Here is an 18,672-nt window from a genome sequence, read left to right as displayed (position 1 = left end):
AACATTTTCGTATGTTTCACATGATTGACGGCTTTTTATCCCAGCTACATTCACTTTAAGTATGTAGCTGGGATAAATATTTATACAATTTACTTCGAGAACTGTCAAATGTCAAAAATGTCAATTTATAATGATTTCAGAAATAAATTCCTCGTATTCAAAATGCAGTTTGGTGTGTCTGATGTGATCTTAGGTCTCACAAAAAATACGTAAAAACGTCGCTATCTGAGCCCTTAATAAATTCAGGAAAATGCTTGCAAAAAGTTGTGACATAAACAAGAATTGTTAATTGCAACATCATTTCATCAATAGCACAAACTTGTAATTTCCTATCATCTTTTTCAATATTTGTATTTTATTATTTCTGATACATTCAGTTCTGATACATATTGCTTGTATTTAATGACATTTCTGTATTGCAATTAGTGTCTATACTTTTCTTTCGGCATTTTCATATTGTCTGTATTTTTGATAATGTGTCCTAATGATACAGAACACAGCACAAACGTGGTTACATATTAGACAGTAACAATGTATGTACAGTACACCATGTGCACTAACACATATATATGTATATATAAATTTTGTATGCACCATATATAGTATATTATCTATGTTATTATAAACATATGAAAAGCAAACGGAAAATTACAAACGGAACCTATTATATCCAGGACCCTGGCAGCAAGTTCAGAAGTATGTTACTGCATGTAAGCGGCCATTGACCCTGTCTTCGCGTATCCATGAACTACCGGTGACGTAGGCGCACTTGAATTGTATTTATTTATTATGCTTCATCACTGGCTCATATACAATTACAAAGACAAATATATTATATATAAATATTGCACATACTAATCAAGACAAAGTAAATAAAATAAAATGCCAGCGAAAAAAAATTGGACAAACAGGTGCAAAATCACTTCTAGGACCATCCCAAATTATATAAGCCTGCAATTCGAGCATCTGCAGTAATAGCTCCAAGAGCATGTATTCAAAGAACAACAATTTTGAGTAAAATGAGAATTCAAAGATTCAACCACGCCGGATTTGAAGGAAGAAAAGGAACCGGCTATCCTTGTAGACAAAGGCAGCTGATTCCAAAGCTGCACAATGCGATTAAAATAAAAAGTCATGTGCGCTTCGGTTTTGCAACGTTGAATTTTAAGTTTAAATGGATCGGAAGATAATCTAGTGGTGGGATGGTCCTGCCCATTCCCTTGGCTGAATTTAACATAATTATTGATATTAATATCATAGTACCCTCTAAATGGGCGATGATTATAATCAGTGCTCATTTTGATGGATACAGTATATCATTGTTGTTTTTTTCAGAACATCTACATATTCAAAGTAAATAGCACATAGTTTGTAATAATTATACATTTCAAATGAGAGATCATGAACTTTCTCAAATATGGAATAAACACTGCAATTATAGAAGAATTTTCAAACGTCGTTTACTCACAAACCAATGTGGCTTATCAGGCTCTCTGTCATATTCACAACGAATTAAGGTTTAGTTGTGCTGTTCTTGTATCGTTCAGTATTAATCCGTGAAACATCGGCATGTTGTGCACAGAACATACTCGTAGCATATATTTGTCGAAGTAATATGGTACAGACCATGTAGGTTTAGCAATGACAGGTATTTACAAGTGTTTGAAAGCAGTGTATCTTTTTCCTCACGTGCAGGTCGTGCGTGCAAGCTTCACATTTAAAATGTATTCATCCCGACAAGAATTACACGTCGGCTATATAAAACAAGGCACAACATCTTGTTTGGTCCTATAGCACTATCAGCTCTTTCTATCGTACCCTAAACATTTGCATAGTGCTTTCATTTTTTATCTTGATGAAAAACGATGACACTATACAAATGAAAACTATTATGCTTTATACAATCTTATTTACAGGGCCGGATTTACCATTGGGCCAGATGGGCCCGGGACCAGGGCCCCAAATTTTTGGGGGCCCCAAAGTGCCGCATGTTTCTTTTTAGCCACAAAACACCATATTTTGGACCAAAATATGGTAAAGTAGCAACATTTTGTCTGAAAATTGAATTTGTTTCTGAACAAAATATATTCGTCCCTCTAATGTAATCCTTTCGCCCCGATCGCTCCCTATTTGTAAAGTTTTTTTGGCCTGGCCCAGGGCACCCAAAAAGGTAAATCCGGCCATGACAATCTATTACACCACCAGGGTATGAGGTGCCTAAGCCGTTTTAACTTGCTGAGATAAATTTTATCATGGACACTGTTTAGTGTCAGTGTTCATCCCCCACACCAAGGGAATATTTTATCTTCTAAGTTTAACAACTACTGGCTGATTTTCTCGTAGACAGTCGTGATGTAGCTGACGCCACAGTGTTATTGGCAGCATCGTCGAAATTAGTGGGTACAAAATCGTTGAGACGGTGCTCTAAAGGTGCAAGAATTCGACCCTTTATTCGACAAGGACCCTGGCAACAACTGAAAGCTTTCCTGAAATAAACTCGGAAGTTTTCGCCAAGAAAACTGTACAGGAATGGATTGAGACAACTGTTGAAATAACCCAGTAATCGTGCAATTAAACCGTAGTAATACTGGCCTTGGGTACCTGACGCTAATGTGTGACGGTAATAAATTTCCTGTATATTTTTGGTATGGTAAGGCAACCAGCAAAACGCAAAACCTAATACCAACACCAAAACGAGGCGGGCGACCTTTCGGCGGCTTTCGTGACGTCGAACTCCAACAGCACTGGCTTGAGTGGCAGACGACGCATGACCAAAATCGGAACTATGCCAGAGCATAGTAGCCATCCGGATATAGCAAATAGTAATGATGAAAAGGGGAACCACGTAGAAGAATACGAAAAGTGATGTTTTGAAGGCTCTCATGCTGGACATTGATGGCCAAATTTCAATACAGGCCGTGTACGGGGCTGGATAGTAGAGGTTACCCACCATGATATTCGGTACCTGGCTGACGAGGGCGATCATCCAGATCGATCCGATGATAAGCATGGTTTGCGACATCGACCTGTACAAAATAACAAAGAGAAAGAAAGAATAAATAATGCTTAAAGCAACATGCAGGAGAAACATACTTTATTATGTTGGAACTACATATGGTAATTTTGTGAACTTGAAATATTCAACCATTAGCTATTTCTCTTGGGGGTTTTCCGTCCCAATTAAAGGATAACTGCGCTTGTTTGCTGTTCTCCATTTTTCCCAGCGTGTCGTTCTTATATAATTTGATGGCGCCCTCAATTTGTCTTGAATTTCTACTTTTTGCATTATTCTAATGCCCAGTATACTAAAACACCACGTGAAAGACTAAGCCTGAAGTGCTTTAATTACAGTAAAATTCAAATTTTTATATTAAATCCGGAGATCTCTGATCGAGTGGTGGCTAAACACATCGCGTGTGCATCATTGAATCAGTGACGTATAGACTGAGTGCGTATTGCTATTCGTATTACGTCTTGACGTATAAACTGTGTGTATGTCGGTCTCCGTCTTACGTCTTGTTTGTACATCCCAGCTGCGTGAAGCTCCGCTAATAAAGCATGATAATAATACGATCGGCGAGTTAATACACGCATTGTAGGATCTGGAATGATATTGCAGTTTTCTTCGTTTTATCTCATTTGATTGGCTCGAAATTAAAAGGGGACAATGTGATCAGGAAAACTAACATTTATCTATTCTTTATGCAAATCACACATTATGGCTTTAACCTGTAGCCCTGGTCAGACCAGCAATGAACCAGTAAATGAACCAAGCAGTCTCTTAACTTACATTAAGCATTTTACAGCAAGTATTAATATCATTGACGCCCTAGTATGACCGTGGATGTCCTATTCTGCTATTTTGATATCAATGTATAATGTCTCCTCTATGCAGTGATAACAAAATAGGTACAAACAGTCCAATGTCGCTATGACGTAATAATGTGATTGCGCCCTCGCAGAATTGAGCACTCCCGGGAAATTATACACAAACCATAAGCTAAAATCTTAGAAACGTACAATTTCCATCGGATAACAGCTTAATCCTTTACAACTAGTAATTGCTGCACAAAAGCCCTAAAACAACGATGAGTGTTATGGATTATACGTTAATGCGTATTCGTAAATATTTGCATTAACTTGGTTTTTAATTTGGCACTAGTATGCCTCCGTAGTAAGCTCCCCGTAACTTGATCAACTATTAAAAAAAAGTTTTACGATGTACGTACAAGAAAATAATGCAACATTGAAGAATACTAAGGAACTGATGCTTCCTGCTATTAATGGGTTTTTCGTATCAGTGCTTCATTAGAGTACCTTTCCTGTGCTTACTCGGTATCCTACATGTTTCTTTGAACGAATAATTTGTGTGCATTTCTCGTTTCCCTTTTAATTCTTGGTCTTGGTCTCAAATTTCCAAAGGAAATAATGCAAATTGACTGCTTTATATTTTGTTACTATTGGTAAGATTTGACAAAAATGTTTGTATAATTGATTTTAATCTGGAAAAATCAAAAATATGGGTTAGATATCAATATGAATGGCTTTGTTATAGTAACATCATATGCCCTTGAGTTGATCGACTTTATGTGAATTTAGAGGTGTATTTGACATACTTGAACTGAAAGCTTTCCAAGATAAAGAATATAGTAACATTTCCATGTTATCAGATAAATATGAATAGACCAAATGAGGCAAAGCAAAGATAACTGTTATTTCATTCCAGCCCCAAAAAAATTAACAAAACCTTCCACTTGATTTATTAATTAATGAACTAACATTTTGGAATTAAACCGTTCAAATTATAGCCCGAAAATCCATGTTTTGCATGTAAGCGAATTTAAATTCCGGAGGTTAAGTTTATGATTTTTTACATCATAAACTTACGTAAGTGATTTGACATGGAAAATATGTACACGTTTTGACCCCGACGTCAGTATGCTTCCACTATTATATATTATATTAGTACGTATTTATAAATACGCACTTGACCACCTCCGCGCTGCCATAACAGCCTGTAGACAGAAAGTTTCGAAGTGACCTTCTATACAGCGGCGGGTCTTATTCTTGTAAATTTGAATGCAAACATGGCAAAGGCGGTAAACAACACGTAGTTCGCAAGGCAAACTTTAAAAAACCGGGCAAAACAGACGTGTCATTTATCGGTATGGCATTTTCGTTATTGATGCTGCCCTATTTTAGTACAGAGCTACTACGGGTATGGGTTCCATGTAATTAACAACACGAGACACTAATACTGTGCAGCAAAATTGTCTATTTTGTTCAACTTTGTAATTATATTTGTGCCCCCTCCCCCACTTTTGAGGCAAAACCCCTAAAATTACGTTAATTTCCACTTTTTGTGGCAATTTTGCGCAAAATTTGTCGCAATTTACTTTCCCCCCATCCCCCCCCCGAAAAAAATCCTGGTGCCGCCATTGCAGAGGGTAAGGCCTCACGTAAAAGTGAGAATGAAATATAGGCTGATAATGTTAATAATAGTGCCCGCACTGCGTAATAAATTGCATTATATGAATGAAAGATGGAGTTACGGCATGGCACTCATCGCTAATGATTCTTGGGTTTCAACTTTCTCTGATTCTCTCAAAACCTCAGAAGCGACAAAATACTATACTATTTTGTGGATTTAAGGTCGTAACATAAGATCCCGTAACCTTCCCTCCAATTCAATGATAATAATTATTTCAAAATGGCGAGTAAAGATTACTCAAAATTTGATTTATGAAATTGTAGCTCAACGACAGGTGTTTTTCTAGTTTTACGGATTAAGTTACAATTTTATTAATCTTGGTTCAAATTCAACGAGAAACACGATTTTGTATAATAATGATACCGTATATCTATATAACTAGATAACAAATTACGTTCTACGTGTAGTTATTGAATGCTAAACGCTCTCCGTAATAATCCGGGATATAGAGTTTTTTCAGTCGATTGGCTTACCATAGTTTTATGTAAAAAGCATGCACATGAGGCAAAAAAATGACACCCCTATAACAAGCTTGGTATCTCCTTTATTGAACCAATACCATTCCTATTTTGTATCAGCTCTATTTGTGTCCACTATGTGAGGGCATACATCGCTAGGCATGCTTCCCTGTCTACCGCCTTAATTTGGCTACATTGCAACTACTTTCGTAATATTTTCAAGTCAAGAAATGTTGTCACGTACTGGTGTAATACGATGCCGTTGGTTTCCTTTAAGGGGGTACTACACCCCTGGCCAATCGTGTGCCTATTTTTGCATTTTTCTCAAAAACTATAGCGCATTGGTGACAAGTAAGATAGGACTACAACTACTGCACTGAAAATTCAGCAACTCAAGGCAAGTAGTTATTGATCAAATATTGGTTTTCCCTCATTTTTGACTGTAACTCCACAACTGCTGTCTGTGTTGAAATACAATTTCAAGTGCAGTAGTTGTAGTCCTTGCCCCTATAATATACATATCTTACTTTTCACCAATTTTTGAGAAATATACAAAATAGGCACAAAATTGGGCAGGGGTGTAGTACCCCCTTAAGCAATCATGTTAAAACACTGTTGGCTGCCAAACACGTGTCTTCTTTTTCAAAATCATGCTTAAAATGTTCACACTACATGATATGCTGTTACATTTATGTGATTATTATTATGAATCATTGATGCAGTTGTGTGTTATTTTTTGAAAGACAATGACAAATGTAGCACTTTCATCCGCTGTTTCTGTTAGCCGAGATTCAGCTTAAAATCATGAGAAATATAACATATCAATACATTAGGAAACGAATTTGGAGAAAACCTTCTGTTAATAAAATACTATGCTGAGCCACCAGCCTGGATGGTTCACGCTCCAGTAATTTGGGATGATTGAGCTCAGTAATACATCAAAGAATGTCTTCCAATTCATGAAAACAAATAGATAATCAGCTTATCGGATTAAAAGCTTAGAGGGAAGGTCTTGCTGCTCAGCGAGTGTTTGTAATTGTCAGAAGGTTTTCTCCAAATTCATTCTCAAATGACCTATATAATAGATCCATTGTTTTCACTAGTCCATGTGAAATTGCATGGACAGGATTATAACGATTTTAATAGTTGTACTCCAGTAACCCCACAACAAGTTATTATCTCGTCATAACGGACAGTCCCAGCAAACACAAAACGTTTTTAAGGTTTGACACTATTTTAAAGTGTTGCGATTTGGTAGTTCACAGCATCTTGCGAATGGTAGTCAGCTTGGGCAAAAATCCCATTGATCATTTGATAGCGAGTGTGTAGAAGAATTCAAATATCACAGATATACTGTTGTAGGTCATGTGGTTCTTGAGTTATGTTGTAGGAGGGCTGAAGCACCTGCAACACTTACATAAACATACATAACTCATTAACAACGATAAATCAAGCAAGGTTTGAAAATATATGGTTTGTAGAATGAACTTTTGCAAAACATCAAAATGTTATTTTTCAATAATATATTGATTTACATAATGAAAATCGAGATGTTTTGGCTGCTTCGACCAACAATACCTTGTCTACCCTTAAACGTTTTAAACAGGTTATATTTGAGGCTTTTGGTTTTGGTGAAAAAAACGTTTTACATTAAATGTCGGGTTATATAAAGGTCATGAAAACGTTTTAGAACGTTCTGTATGAAAACACACTACAAAAACATTTTAAAATGTTTTCAAAGTGTTATTGAAAAATATTTTCTGCAAACATTTTTTCGCCGAATTTTTTGTCAACACTTAAATAACGATATGTTTGAATGTTTTATACCCTTTATATACCCCGAAATTTAAATGTTTTCTGGCAACCCTTTTCTAACCTTTTTGTGAATGATGTCGATAACATTTTGTGTTTGCTGGGGTGTGTAGTTCTCGCCGTCGCCGTGTTGCTAATTGACTGGCTGCTCAGGTACATCATCACCGGACCGGAGGTACGCGAGCCCAGACATTGTTTGCCAATTTTGCGTGACACGAAAAGCAAAATAAGAAAAAACGGTAAAAGGCATTACGGACAATGTTTTCAAAATATATTATGTGACGGGGCAGTCAAGTATTAAAGTGACGTACCTGTGCCTACCGGAGTATATGGAAATCCAACTTGGTTTATCACCGGTGAACTTGCGTTTTAGTGTAAAATTAGTGTAAATTTCATTCAAAGAAGAGGGTAATATCCGGCGCAACCTGATGAAAAGGGAGGTGTTCATTGGGTGGTAGATTTGCAGAAAAAGGGGACTATTGACAGGCACATGACGCTTGCCGATTATGTGAGTGCCCTCTTCACACCCCACCCCAAACTGTGATAGAAGTGGTCAGGTCTTTATGGAATATTCATTGATAATTTGATGAGTTTCGGAGAATACGGGGTCGTTTAGAACAAATGTCACGAAAAAAAACCGTATTCTAGAAAAATATAGAACCAAATTTAGCTGAATCTAAATCTTTCGTTTAGTTGGTTAGTGGTTAGGGCGCGAGCTTCATAATCGAAAGGTTGCGGGTGAGCCCCACCACTGTCAGTGTGTTGTGTCCTTGAGCAAGATAGCTTAATTCCCAATTGCTTCACTCCACCCAGGTGTAAAAATGGGAAGCTGCTGGGGTAAATACAATCTAAGTCGCTGAGAGTACTTGCGCCTCGATTGCGAACTTGGTGAAGCGGAAATGATTCTGATGTATCCTAATGGCAGCGGAATAATTGTTGAAGTGTGCTGATGCTTAGGCGAAGCGCACATTAAAACAACCAACATTTATTTTATTTATTTTAGTTCTAACTGACAATAAAATTAAAATTTTAATTGTTTTGCAATTTGAGGGCAAACGGCCCTGCCAAAAAAATATGTTTTGCATGAGTTCTTACAATTGCAGTTACAGAGTTTCCCAGACTTGGCACAAGTCTAAGCCATATGGAAAGGTTTCTATACAAAACGATTCTCTTACAAACCATCATGCGCATAGTTTCCACCTCGATACACCTGAGCACACATTTTCGTCCAAGAGCTTCCAAGCAAGCAGTGAATTGTCTCCGCACAGTCTTTGATTACACTACATGGTTGAGTGCATAAGAGCTGTGGAGCTTCTAGCTGAAAATGGGCCTCTTTGATTGGCTTTTGTCGAAACCTCAAGTGTTCCCTTCATCCAATCAGAATTTTTTTTATATCAAACGAAATCTAACACTTCCCCTGAATTACCTCTAGTCACTAGGTCAACAGATAACGCAATTCAATGTTATAGCAAGGCGAATGTGGAAAATCTCTTGAAAACTACCTATCCAAGCACATTTTTTGACCAAAATGTAGGTTTTAAAAGTCAAAACTTCAAGTGTTCCTTACAATATTTTTCAAATATTATGTCATTAAATGAAAAGGCTTTTATTGTTCATATACTAGCGTCACTAGAATGAGCAATGACCAATTCTCTTTAAATTGCAAATCTTGTGCAAAAAGTTACTATTTTTGCCTGTTTTGTCGGTTGTAAATTCAATGAACTATGACTTTGCTAAAAAGCGCTTACAAATTGATAGGATTTAAAATCTTGAGTATAAATTAAGTTGTTTATTTAAATTTTGATAATTGGTTATAAAAGATATTAGAAAATGGTTTCCAAAAAATAAAATAACTTAAAATTAGTGCAAAGGCTTGATTGGCACAGCATACAAAAAAACATGCTAAAAACGCATGTTTTTGGCCCTTATTTCCAAAAGTTGGCTTTTTCCGTTTATCTCTGTGTTGTTGTTTTGTTTGCTTGTTTTTTTGGTTTGTTTGTATGCCGTGTTATAAAAATGAAGACCAGACACAGACCATGGAGGTCCTTTAATCTTTTAATCCTATACGGAGCTCGTTCACCAAGATTGACATAAATTAGAATAACGTCGTGAATGACCTAGTATTTTTATTTATACCCGAAGGGGAAACTTTGACCGATGTTTTAACTGGCTGCTTTTTACAAACGTAATCAAACTTATTGACCCCTTATCCCCACGAAAGGACTTTCGTTTGTACGACGTCATCAAACATTTGATCTGCTCCAGCCACTTGAGCATGAAGAGGTTAAAGAGATTTCAAGATTCTGAAATCCCGCTTCATGTTGATAGTGAACATATATAATTGAAGTTTATTTTTAGGGTCACAAGTAAACAAAGCAATCCTCTTGTGCTGCCCTAATCGTCATCATGAGACTAAGATAACATTTAACCTATATACACATCTATATATCAATGGTCAGGCATATACAATGGTTTTGCTTTTTTATAAGGAAACAGGTCGATTGCAATGTTAATGATTCTGTTTCATCTCATTGGATATTTCTTCCACCTGTCCCGCACCTGTAATGAGTCCTTGTGATGGTCAAGTGTTAGATTTATGTGATTTATTCGCCGTAGAAGTGATGATGTAACAGGAATAACTTCCATAGCTATAGATTAAAACAATTTTTGAATATATCGCCCTGCACTACAAGCAGGTTGCACTCATCACCCGTGTATGTCTGCAATCATAGATTGAATACAATACCGCTCTTTTCAAAGATACTAGTCTCACAGGTGCGAGTAAACAGCATTTTATGGTTCAATGCAGAGGTACCGCGTGAACATACTAGTGCAGTGCGATATATTCAGAAATTGTTTTAACGTACCTATTGCTTTGGTAGTTAATCCTGTTACATCATCACGTCTACGGCGAATACCAGAGGATGATTTAAGCACTACCCAGCAAGTCTTGCGATTAGCACAGCTGTGTGAGTGAACATGACACCACTGCCCGCCCACTACATAGACGTGCATGGTTAAATTTGAATTTGGACAGATATATTTACACTAAAAACACCTTCAAAAAGCTGGTCGATTTCACATTTTATGTTATCTACAGAAGGTGTGAATTATCCTTTATGCATACATCACTTTAGATCTGAAATCGACCAAGTAATAATGACACACACACACACACACACACACCCCATTCTAAAACAACATCTTTTGCACAGAATGCAATGGGATTTGAAAAGTAAAGTGGCAGTTGAAACTTTAGTGATAACACTTTTACAGTGCATGATGGGACTTTCTTAAATCATCCTCTGGGCGAATACATAGCAAATTGGAATAATGTTTAACGGAACAGATCCGTTAAAATACAAAATAATTATTATTGCCATATGGGAACCCGTTAAAATATTAATTGTCTGGCAATTTTTCCATAATATATTTTCCTGTAGCTGTCACTTTTTAACATGTGTAACAGATTAAAAGTGATCGTAAACCTTATCATAGTAAAATATCAAGCCTTTCTATTTTGAGATGGTTATAATTTAGCGTAATAAAACATCTAATGGATGTGAAAATCCAACGGATTAGCAGGCAGAACGCTGCCAGTGACATCGCCAATCAATAAAGCGTGAAGACTTTTCAAATTAATGAGCCCGTAATGCCGTTCACTTAGCGAAGAAGTCACACAAAATATGGTATCAACTTTTCCAAAAAAAATCGTTTTTGTATTTTATCCTATAAGTAAGCTACAGACTTGATGATTTCAGAGCAGTTTAAAAAAGGGACAGGAGGCAACAAAGATGTTCCAATACTCTCTATAATACTAATCGTGTTTCACAACCCCATCAGACCTCTGTACAAAAGTTCGGGTGGTGAGACACGATTAGTAAACTCCTCAAAGTTTGGAAATTTTTTTTCAATTTTTTGGCTTACTGTAGTGTCTTTGGTAGTATCAAGCTTGATTCTAATCGTGTTTCATAGTTAAGGGTACACGATGTATTGTTGGTCGAAGCAGCCAAAAAAATCGATTATCATTATCTTAATCAGTATATTATTGAAAATTAACACTTTGATGTTTTGCAATAGTTCATTCTACCAATCATATACTTTAATAACTTGCTTGATTTATTAATACTGAAGAGGTTCATCAGGTCTCAGTTCTGTTAATTAAACAGCTATTTACTACTTCCGGGAAAATCAAAACATCCGGTCAAGGTTACCGCTCCAAGCAGATGGATCAATAACATCATCGATGCTTTGAGAAAGCTAGAAGGTTTCTGGCGAAACTGTCAGCAGAAAAACTTGGTCTTGACAAATTAACTACGTTTTACAAAAGTGTTGTTGTTTTAGCCCTCTTTACAACATAACCCAAGAACCCAAGAACCTACAAAACCATATCTGTGATATTTGAATTCTTCTACACACTCGCTATGAAATGATCAATGCAATTTTTGCCGAAGCTCACTACCATTCGCAAGATGCTTTGAACTCCCAAATCGCAACAGTTTAAATAGTTGCTAACCTTAAAAGTACCACAACGGCTTAAAGTCAAAACTACATTTATTATATTTATTTTGAAACTTAAAAATAGATCAGCAACATTTTGGTTGACTCTGTTTTGTAAAATAAACAGCAATTAAACATTGTTACTTTTTCTTGTCTTGGATAGTATCAAGCTTTATACTATCTTTTTTCAACTGAATAAAGTCAAAAGAACCTTTTTTAATATTTAATTTGAAACTTAAACAAGATTAGCAACATTCTGTCCTACTTTAGTCTATTCCGTTTTCTAAAAATAGACATCAATATTAAAGATTGTTATTGCTTCTTGTCTTGGATAGTATCACACTTCCTAATCAAATTTTTATAATTTTTTAAACGAATCAAAATCGAAACAAAATTGTATTATATTTATATTTAACTTCAAAATAGATAAGCAACATTGTGTCTTATTTTGGTTTATTCTGTTTTCTAAAACAGACATCAATTAACTTTTATACTAATTATTTCTAAGATCATTTTTTATATGATTAAAGTCAAAACATTTCATGAATTTATTTTTGACATTTTGAAATAGATATGCAACATTCCGTCATATTTTGGTTTTTTCCGTTTTCGATTAATTAGTATTTATAACGTGCACAAAGATGCAAAGTATATTTGCTCTCGAGAAATATAGCAAAAGATAGCATTTAAAACGCTTGTATTCCTTGTGTTTGAATAGGCGAAAAACTATTTTTAGTGTTTCTTTTTTCATGTATAGAACGAAATTAATTTTTTGTCTTAGAGATATGACATAATATCAATAAAAAAATCATGTTGGCATTAATTTTGGCGAAGAATCATGACACAAACGGATGCAAAATTATCACTTATCGGTTACAGTTCCTATGTGTCTCAATAAAATTGACTTACTTAGAGACTGGGTACTCGGTCCTTTCTTGTCTATAGATCTTCTTTAACTGTACTCAGTTCTCTCAACAATTATCGGTGTCAATATTGCATTGATCAGTAGCTTTCCGATTTCTTTACTATAATATGGCAACCTATATTATTTGCTACTTTCATCTATTCTGAAATACGTGTTGAGCCAATGCTTCATTACATGTTTCCCATTTCATATTAAAACAGAAGGGATTTGCACACTTTTTATGATAAGTACAAAAGTAGGATTTGTCACTGTGCAGAGGGTAATGAAATTGACACCATGTATTAAATGCATGCAGTGTAACACTGTAATTCATCATTGAAAATAAAAGGCAATAAAATATACAGGGTGTCTCAATAGTCCCTTTACCATTTCGAACGTTCATAAAAGGAAGGTATCTTTTCATAGAGAAAACTATTTTGAGTTCGAATGTGACATACTTTACATTATACAATAAATGAACCACCGTGAAACAGTTGGACATATTGCACACAAAAAGCATACATTTTACTTAAGAGTTCACACCACATCTCCAGATCCCAAGTATCCACTACCTCCTCTCAATATCTATACCAATTTCCTCATCCAATTATTCAATTGCACTATCAAATAGTTCTTATATGTGACCGTACACCGCGAATGATCCGTAAATTTGACCCGTTTTATTTCGTGTTTACAAAATATATATCATAAGCTTTAAAATTGTATATCATTTGACTCTAAACGATATCCAGAAGCGGGGTTGTGGTTTGTTGAACTTTGCTCCTTCAACAAAATGTACTTATTTCGGTTCTACATGTGTCTCTTTTTCCACATTGCTGGTAATTAATATCACACAGTCATAATTGGCGGTCATTTCAAATCATCTCCAAGTAAACGAGGTTCAGGAATGTCCTCTCATTGTTAATTGCTGGTTATACATACCTAGACAAAATACAATGTTTTGTAACCCACCACTTGAACAGGATTTAGCCAAAGCAAACAAAGACCAGAGCTATTTAAGCATTCTATAGAAATAGGTGGAAGCGTATTATTCTCTTCAACAATAGGATTAATGATTGGTTTAAAAGGTTTTTGACTAGCGCTATAAAAATGTAATACATGTTGCACCAACTTGAGGTACGACCTTCATGCATATCTTACACTGTAACTCCGAATTCAATTTAGGAAATTTACGGCGCATTCATCGTGTACGGTCACATATTATAATAATAGACTATCATGATGATAAAGAACACCAATAAATGGGTACTTATCAAGTCAGTAAATACTGTCTTCTGATCTGACGTTCTCACAAGAATCCTCTGACAAGACGCAACTCTCAATAATTCGCAGTGGATGAGGAAAGACGCGGAGGTCAACATTTAACATAAGTGTCATTCGTCTTGTTGTTACTGTAAAGCTCAAGGAAAACAATCAGCTGTTTTCTATTAAAACTGTTCCAAAGTCTAGGCATATTCTTAAAATTACGTGCCAAATTTGATCTTCAGATTGTGCTTCATCGATCAGTATTGGAAATTGTATTGTCTCAATCTATCATCAATAATAACCATATTATAACAGAATAAGATATGTTTTTCGTCGCAATTTCACTAGTAAAGAAGGCGAAGAGCGAATTTTACCATTCTTAACGAGAAACACAAATTATTTCTTACCAGTATTGATATGTTGCCTCTGCAGTGTACCTTTCATTGCTCGTGTATATGTCTTAGGAAGGATAATGTATCATGATTTGTATTCAAATAATTCCGGATACGTATTTTGATTTCCTCTTGGACAATTTTTGTGAAAGACATGACGGAAGATACAAAGACATAAAGATACTTTGGGGACACCCTGTACATGCTAAACGATGTTTACACCATCTTCAAATATGACAAAAATGAGGAATGATGTAATGCATCGGTACCATGAATATTATTTAGAAATATAAAATGAACATTTTTGATATTTTTTTGCATTTTTTGGCTCTTGGCCAGTCATAATATTCCCAGCACACACGAGACGTTTTACAGAAAAGGTTTAAATTTCGGGTTATATAAAGGGTATAAAAACGTGTTAATAACATTCATAAAACATTTTTGAAAACGTGATGCAAAACATTCTAACAGAATATCATTTAAATATTCCCAAAATATTTTATAATAACATTTTAAAAACGTATTTATGATCTTAATATAACCCGAAATATTATTAAATTTGAATAAACGTTTTAAGAATATTTGTGTGTTTGCTGGGTATCTTTTGTAGTGATACCATATGTTTACTAGACCGTTGGATGTTGGAAGGTAATATACGTTGGAAGGTAAATGACACGATTCATATCGATTATGTTGAAACAACGCCTAATTCCTTTCCGGTTGTTGATATGTCTGTATACGGTCAAAAGTTTGAATTTTAAAAATATCCTTAAACAAAAAATACCAACAGTCCTTAGAACTCATCATATTTATATCAAGAATGAAATCGATATTTTTGTGCACTAAAGTATCCTGCAGGTTTCACATCGACATCGGGCTAGAATCGTTTTATTTTCTCCATGCAGCAAGTTATTTACTATAAACGCCGCACTTAACCACTTTTAATATAAAGTCAATACTTTAATAGGTCACTCTACACCCAAGATATGGGTTTGGTACTCGCTCAGAATATTTATAGGCAGGATTGCAAGAACGCAAGGCGTGTCGGAGGGCAGAAGCCATGTTTTTTCTGTTTTAGGGATTAACTACAAAAACTACAGCTACGGTATGAGCAGATAAACAGTAACTATCCCCTCCCCCCGTAACCCCCTTAATTAATGGCCATTATTAAAAAACGGGCGATTGCATTAAAAATCTGTAAAATGCGTTGGAAGCAGAATTCATTTCTGCGCATTCTGACACCTAATTTGTAGCAATTGTCTAAATATTGACGCCGCAGCGTACATTTAAATCAATGTAACCCAAGATTTGAAAGTTGCCGTAAATTCTATTGATTTGTATTCAGTATAATGGAAGGAAATCTTTGTATTGTTATCTGAGTGTTTTTGTAATGTTTTAAGTGCAACTTTCAAATCTGGACCTCACTACATTTAAGTGACCGGTGTTTTATTGTTTTCTGAGCTATTGTATCAAATGAGATGTCAAAATGCGCAGAAATAAATTCTGCTTCCACACATTTTACAGATTTGTAATAACAATAGCCCGTTTTGAATAATGAGAATGGCGTAAAAATATCTGATTTGGTAAAAACAGTAAAACATTTTCAGATAAATCCATATCGTAGGTGATGTGAGGGCATCCGTTGGTGGCATTTTGAAACAGCGATTTTCATTAACCAAATTAGGGCCACAATATTTTTATATCTGCATCCTGATATGGAGACCTTTCCGATAAATACAAACACATTTAATTCTGGGCTTCCTTTTGCTATTTTTTGCATTTGATGTCTAGATTTTGAGTTATTATCTCGTGGAAGAGGTTATTACTTTATGTGGTGTGTGTATCTGTTTATCCTGCATAATTCCAACATCAAGACAGATAACGATTGTTCATGTTTTGTGGTTTTCTTTTCCATTTCCCTCCATGGATCCGAATAAGATCATATAACTAGTACTAACCAGTCAGGTCTCCGTCGAAAATACTCTTGTTTTCTGGGTATTTTCGCATTTGGAGAACGCTTTCAATTGAAAATTAATTTCAATTCAATTAATAAATTCAATTCAATTCAATTAATAAACACTAGTTACATTTATTTTGGGCTTAATTACATCATCAGGTGGGCTTTAAAACTGGCCTGCTTCACAAGTTTTAATACACAATCATGTATAGCATAATAAAAATATTATTAATAATAGATTGTCCATGTTGTCATGTCTTGATCACTATCTATTGTTTCCATGAAGAGTTGGTGGTAAAAAGCAGATAATTTATGCATGCAGCTCGCGTTTTTGTGCGCAATACTCAAACTTCAAAGTCATATCATGACATTAATAACACAGCTAGTTTTAATTTGCTTGAAAGTTGAAGTCTACTACAGTTTTTACTTAATGCTTAAATTAAGCTTAACAGTTCTTTGGGATGATTTCCATACCAACTTCACCTCCAGTAGCCTCCTCAATAACTGATAAATCTTTCAGTTGAATACTCTTGTCAAATTTGAACAGCTGGTGTTCTAATGCTGAACACCTTTTTTTGCAGTGTAGATATCATATACCTGTTATGACATCCACACTGTAAAGGGTGAAGGTCTACAGGCCTCTATGCCTTAACTGTAGTTCCTTCACTCATCATTGATAATGCATTTTTATCAGTTTTTATATATTATTCTTTGTATTTATAATACCTTATTATGTATTGTCATTGTATAATGTTATAGTGATGAAAGAAGTTCCATCAAGTGATGTTTTATACTTAACATCAAATATGAATTATATTGCTTCTTATTTCAATGATGAATGGCGGTACTACACCTTTACTACATGGTGTCAATTTTGTTAGCTTCTTTGTTGCACTGCGACAAGTGATACATTCTTCCTCATCAATAATAATTTAAGTATACAAATCCCGTATGTTTAATATTATATGGGAAATGGTAAAAAGCAACACAAGCAGATGGAATTTATAATATAATATTCGATATCTGCCTAAACAAAAAAGACTATACAATGCAGTATGTAACCTATTCTACTGATCAATTATGTAATTTTAGTAAGGATGTACAAATAATGACAAAGTTGTTTCATCTCGTATAGCTGATCATCTTGCTTCAACAACCTATGGGCGCTTCCAATCAGCTTATAAAACATCATGGAACTGAAACAACATTACTGCCACATCTTTGTTTTATTTAGCTATACTTTTTGTTAACTCTTTTTTCATATTTTTATGTATTCTTGCTTGTATCTGGTTTCTTTGCGCTTTGGATTAGATTTAATTTTCTAGATAAATGGCGCATTATAAATGCTTATCATTTTATTATTATTATTATAATTATTATTATTATTATTAGTGTTATTATTATTATTATTATTATTATTATTATTATTATTATTATTATTATTATTATTACTTCGTGTTCGTGTTCAAAACGTGGTGTGTTTTTGGTATTACTTGATCTATCTGCTGCCTTCGACACCATAGACCACGGTGTCCTTCTGTCGTGTCTCTCCTCTTTTGGTATTAGAGGTAGTGCATTCGAATGGACCCGTTCTTATTTGACTGACAGATTGCAAGCTGTCAACATCAATGGTTGTTTGTCATCATTCATTCCACTCCTCTTCGGTGTCCCCCAAGGATCTGTATTAGGTCTCAATTCTCCACAATTTACCAATACCTAATATCGCCCTCAAGCATGATTACAAGTTCACGTGTACGCCGATGATACACGGTTTTATTTATCTTTTGATTTGGATGGCACATCTGATAAAATTTCCTCACAAATTGAATTATATATCATGGACATTAAATCGTGCACCTACACTTTGGAACTTGCTTCCTTTGAATCTGCGT

General features: G+C 35.1%; 1 protein-coding gene across 1 annotated transcript in view; it reads right to left on the bottom strand.

The window, feature by feature from the left end:
- Positions 1–2,314: 2,314 nt before the first annotated feature.
- The window catches only part of LOC140150306 (allatostatin-A receptor-like), a 91,368-nt gene continuing 75,010 nt past the window's right edge, over positions 2,315–18,672 (bottom strand). The window contains exon 2 of the mRNA XM_072172314.1: positions 2,315–3,026. Coding sequence (XP_072028415.1) covers positions 2,315–3,026 — 712 coding nt within the window. The remainder of the gene's footprint in view (positions 3,027–18,672) is intronic.

Source organism: Amphiura filiformis, chromosome 4, assembly GCF_039555335.1.
Source record: "Amphiura filiformis chromosome 4, Afil_fr2py, whole genome shotgun sequence".
NCBI lineage: Eukaryota > Metazoa > Echinodermata > Ophiuroidea > Amphilepidida > Amphiuridae > Amphiura > Amphiura filiformis.
Note: the sequence above shows the minus strand (reverse complement) of the source record. Positions and strands in the feature narration are given on the sequence as shown.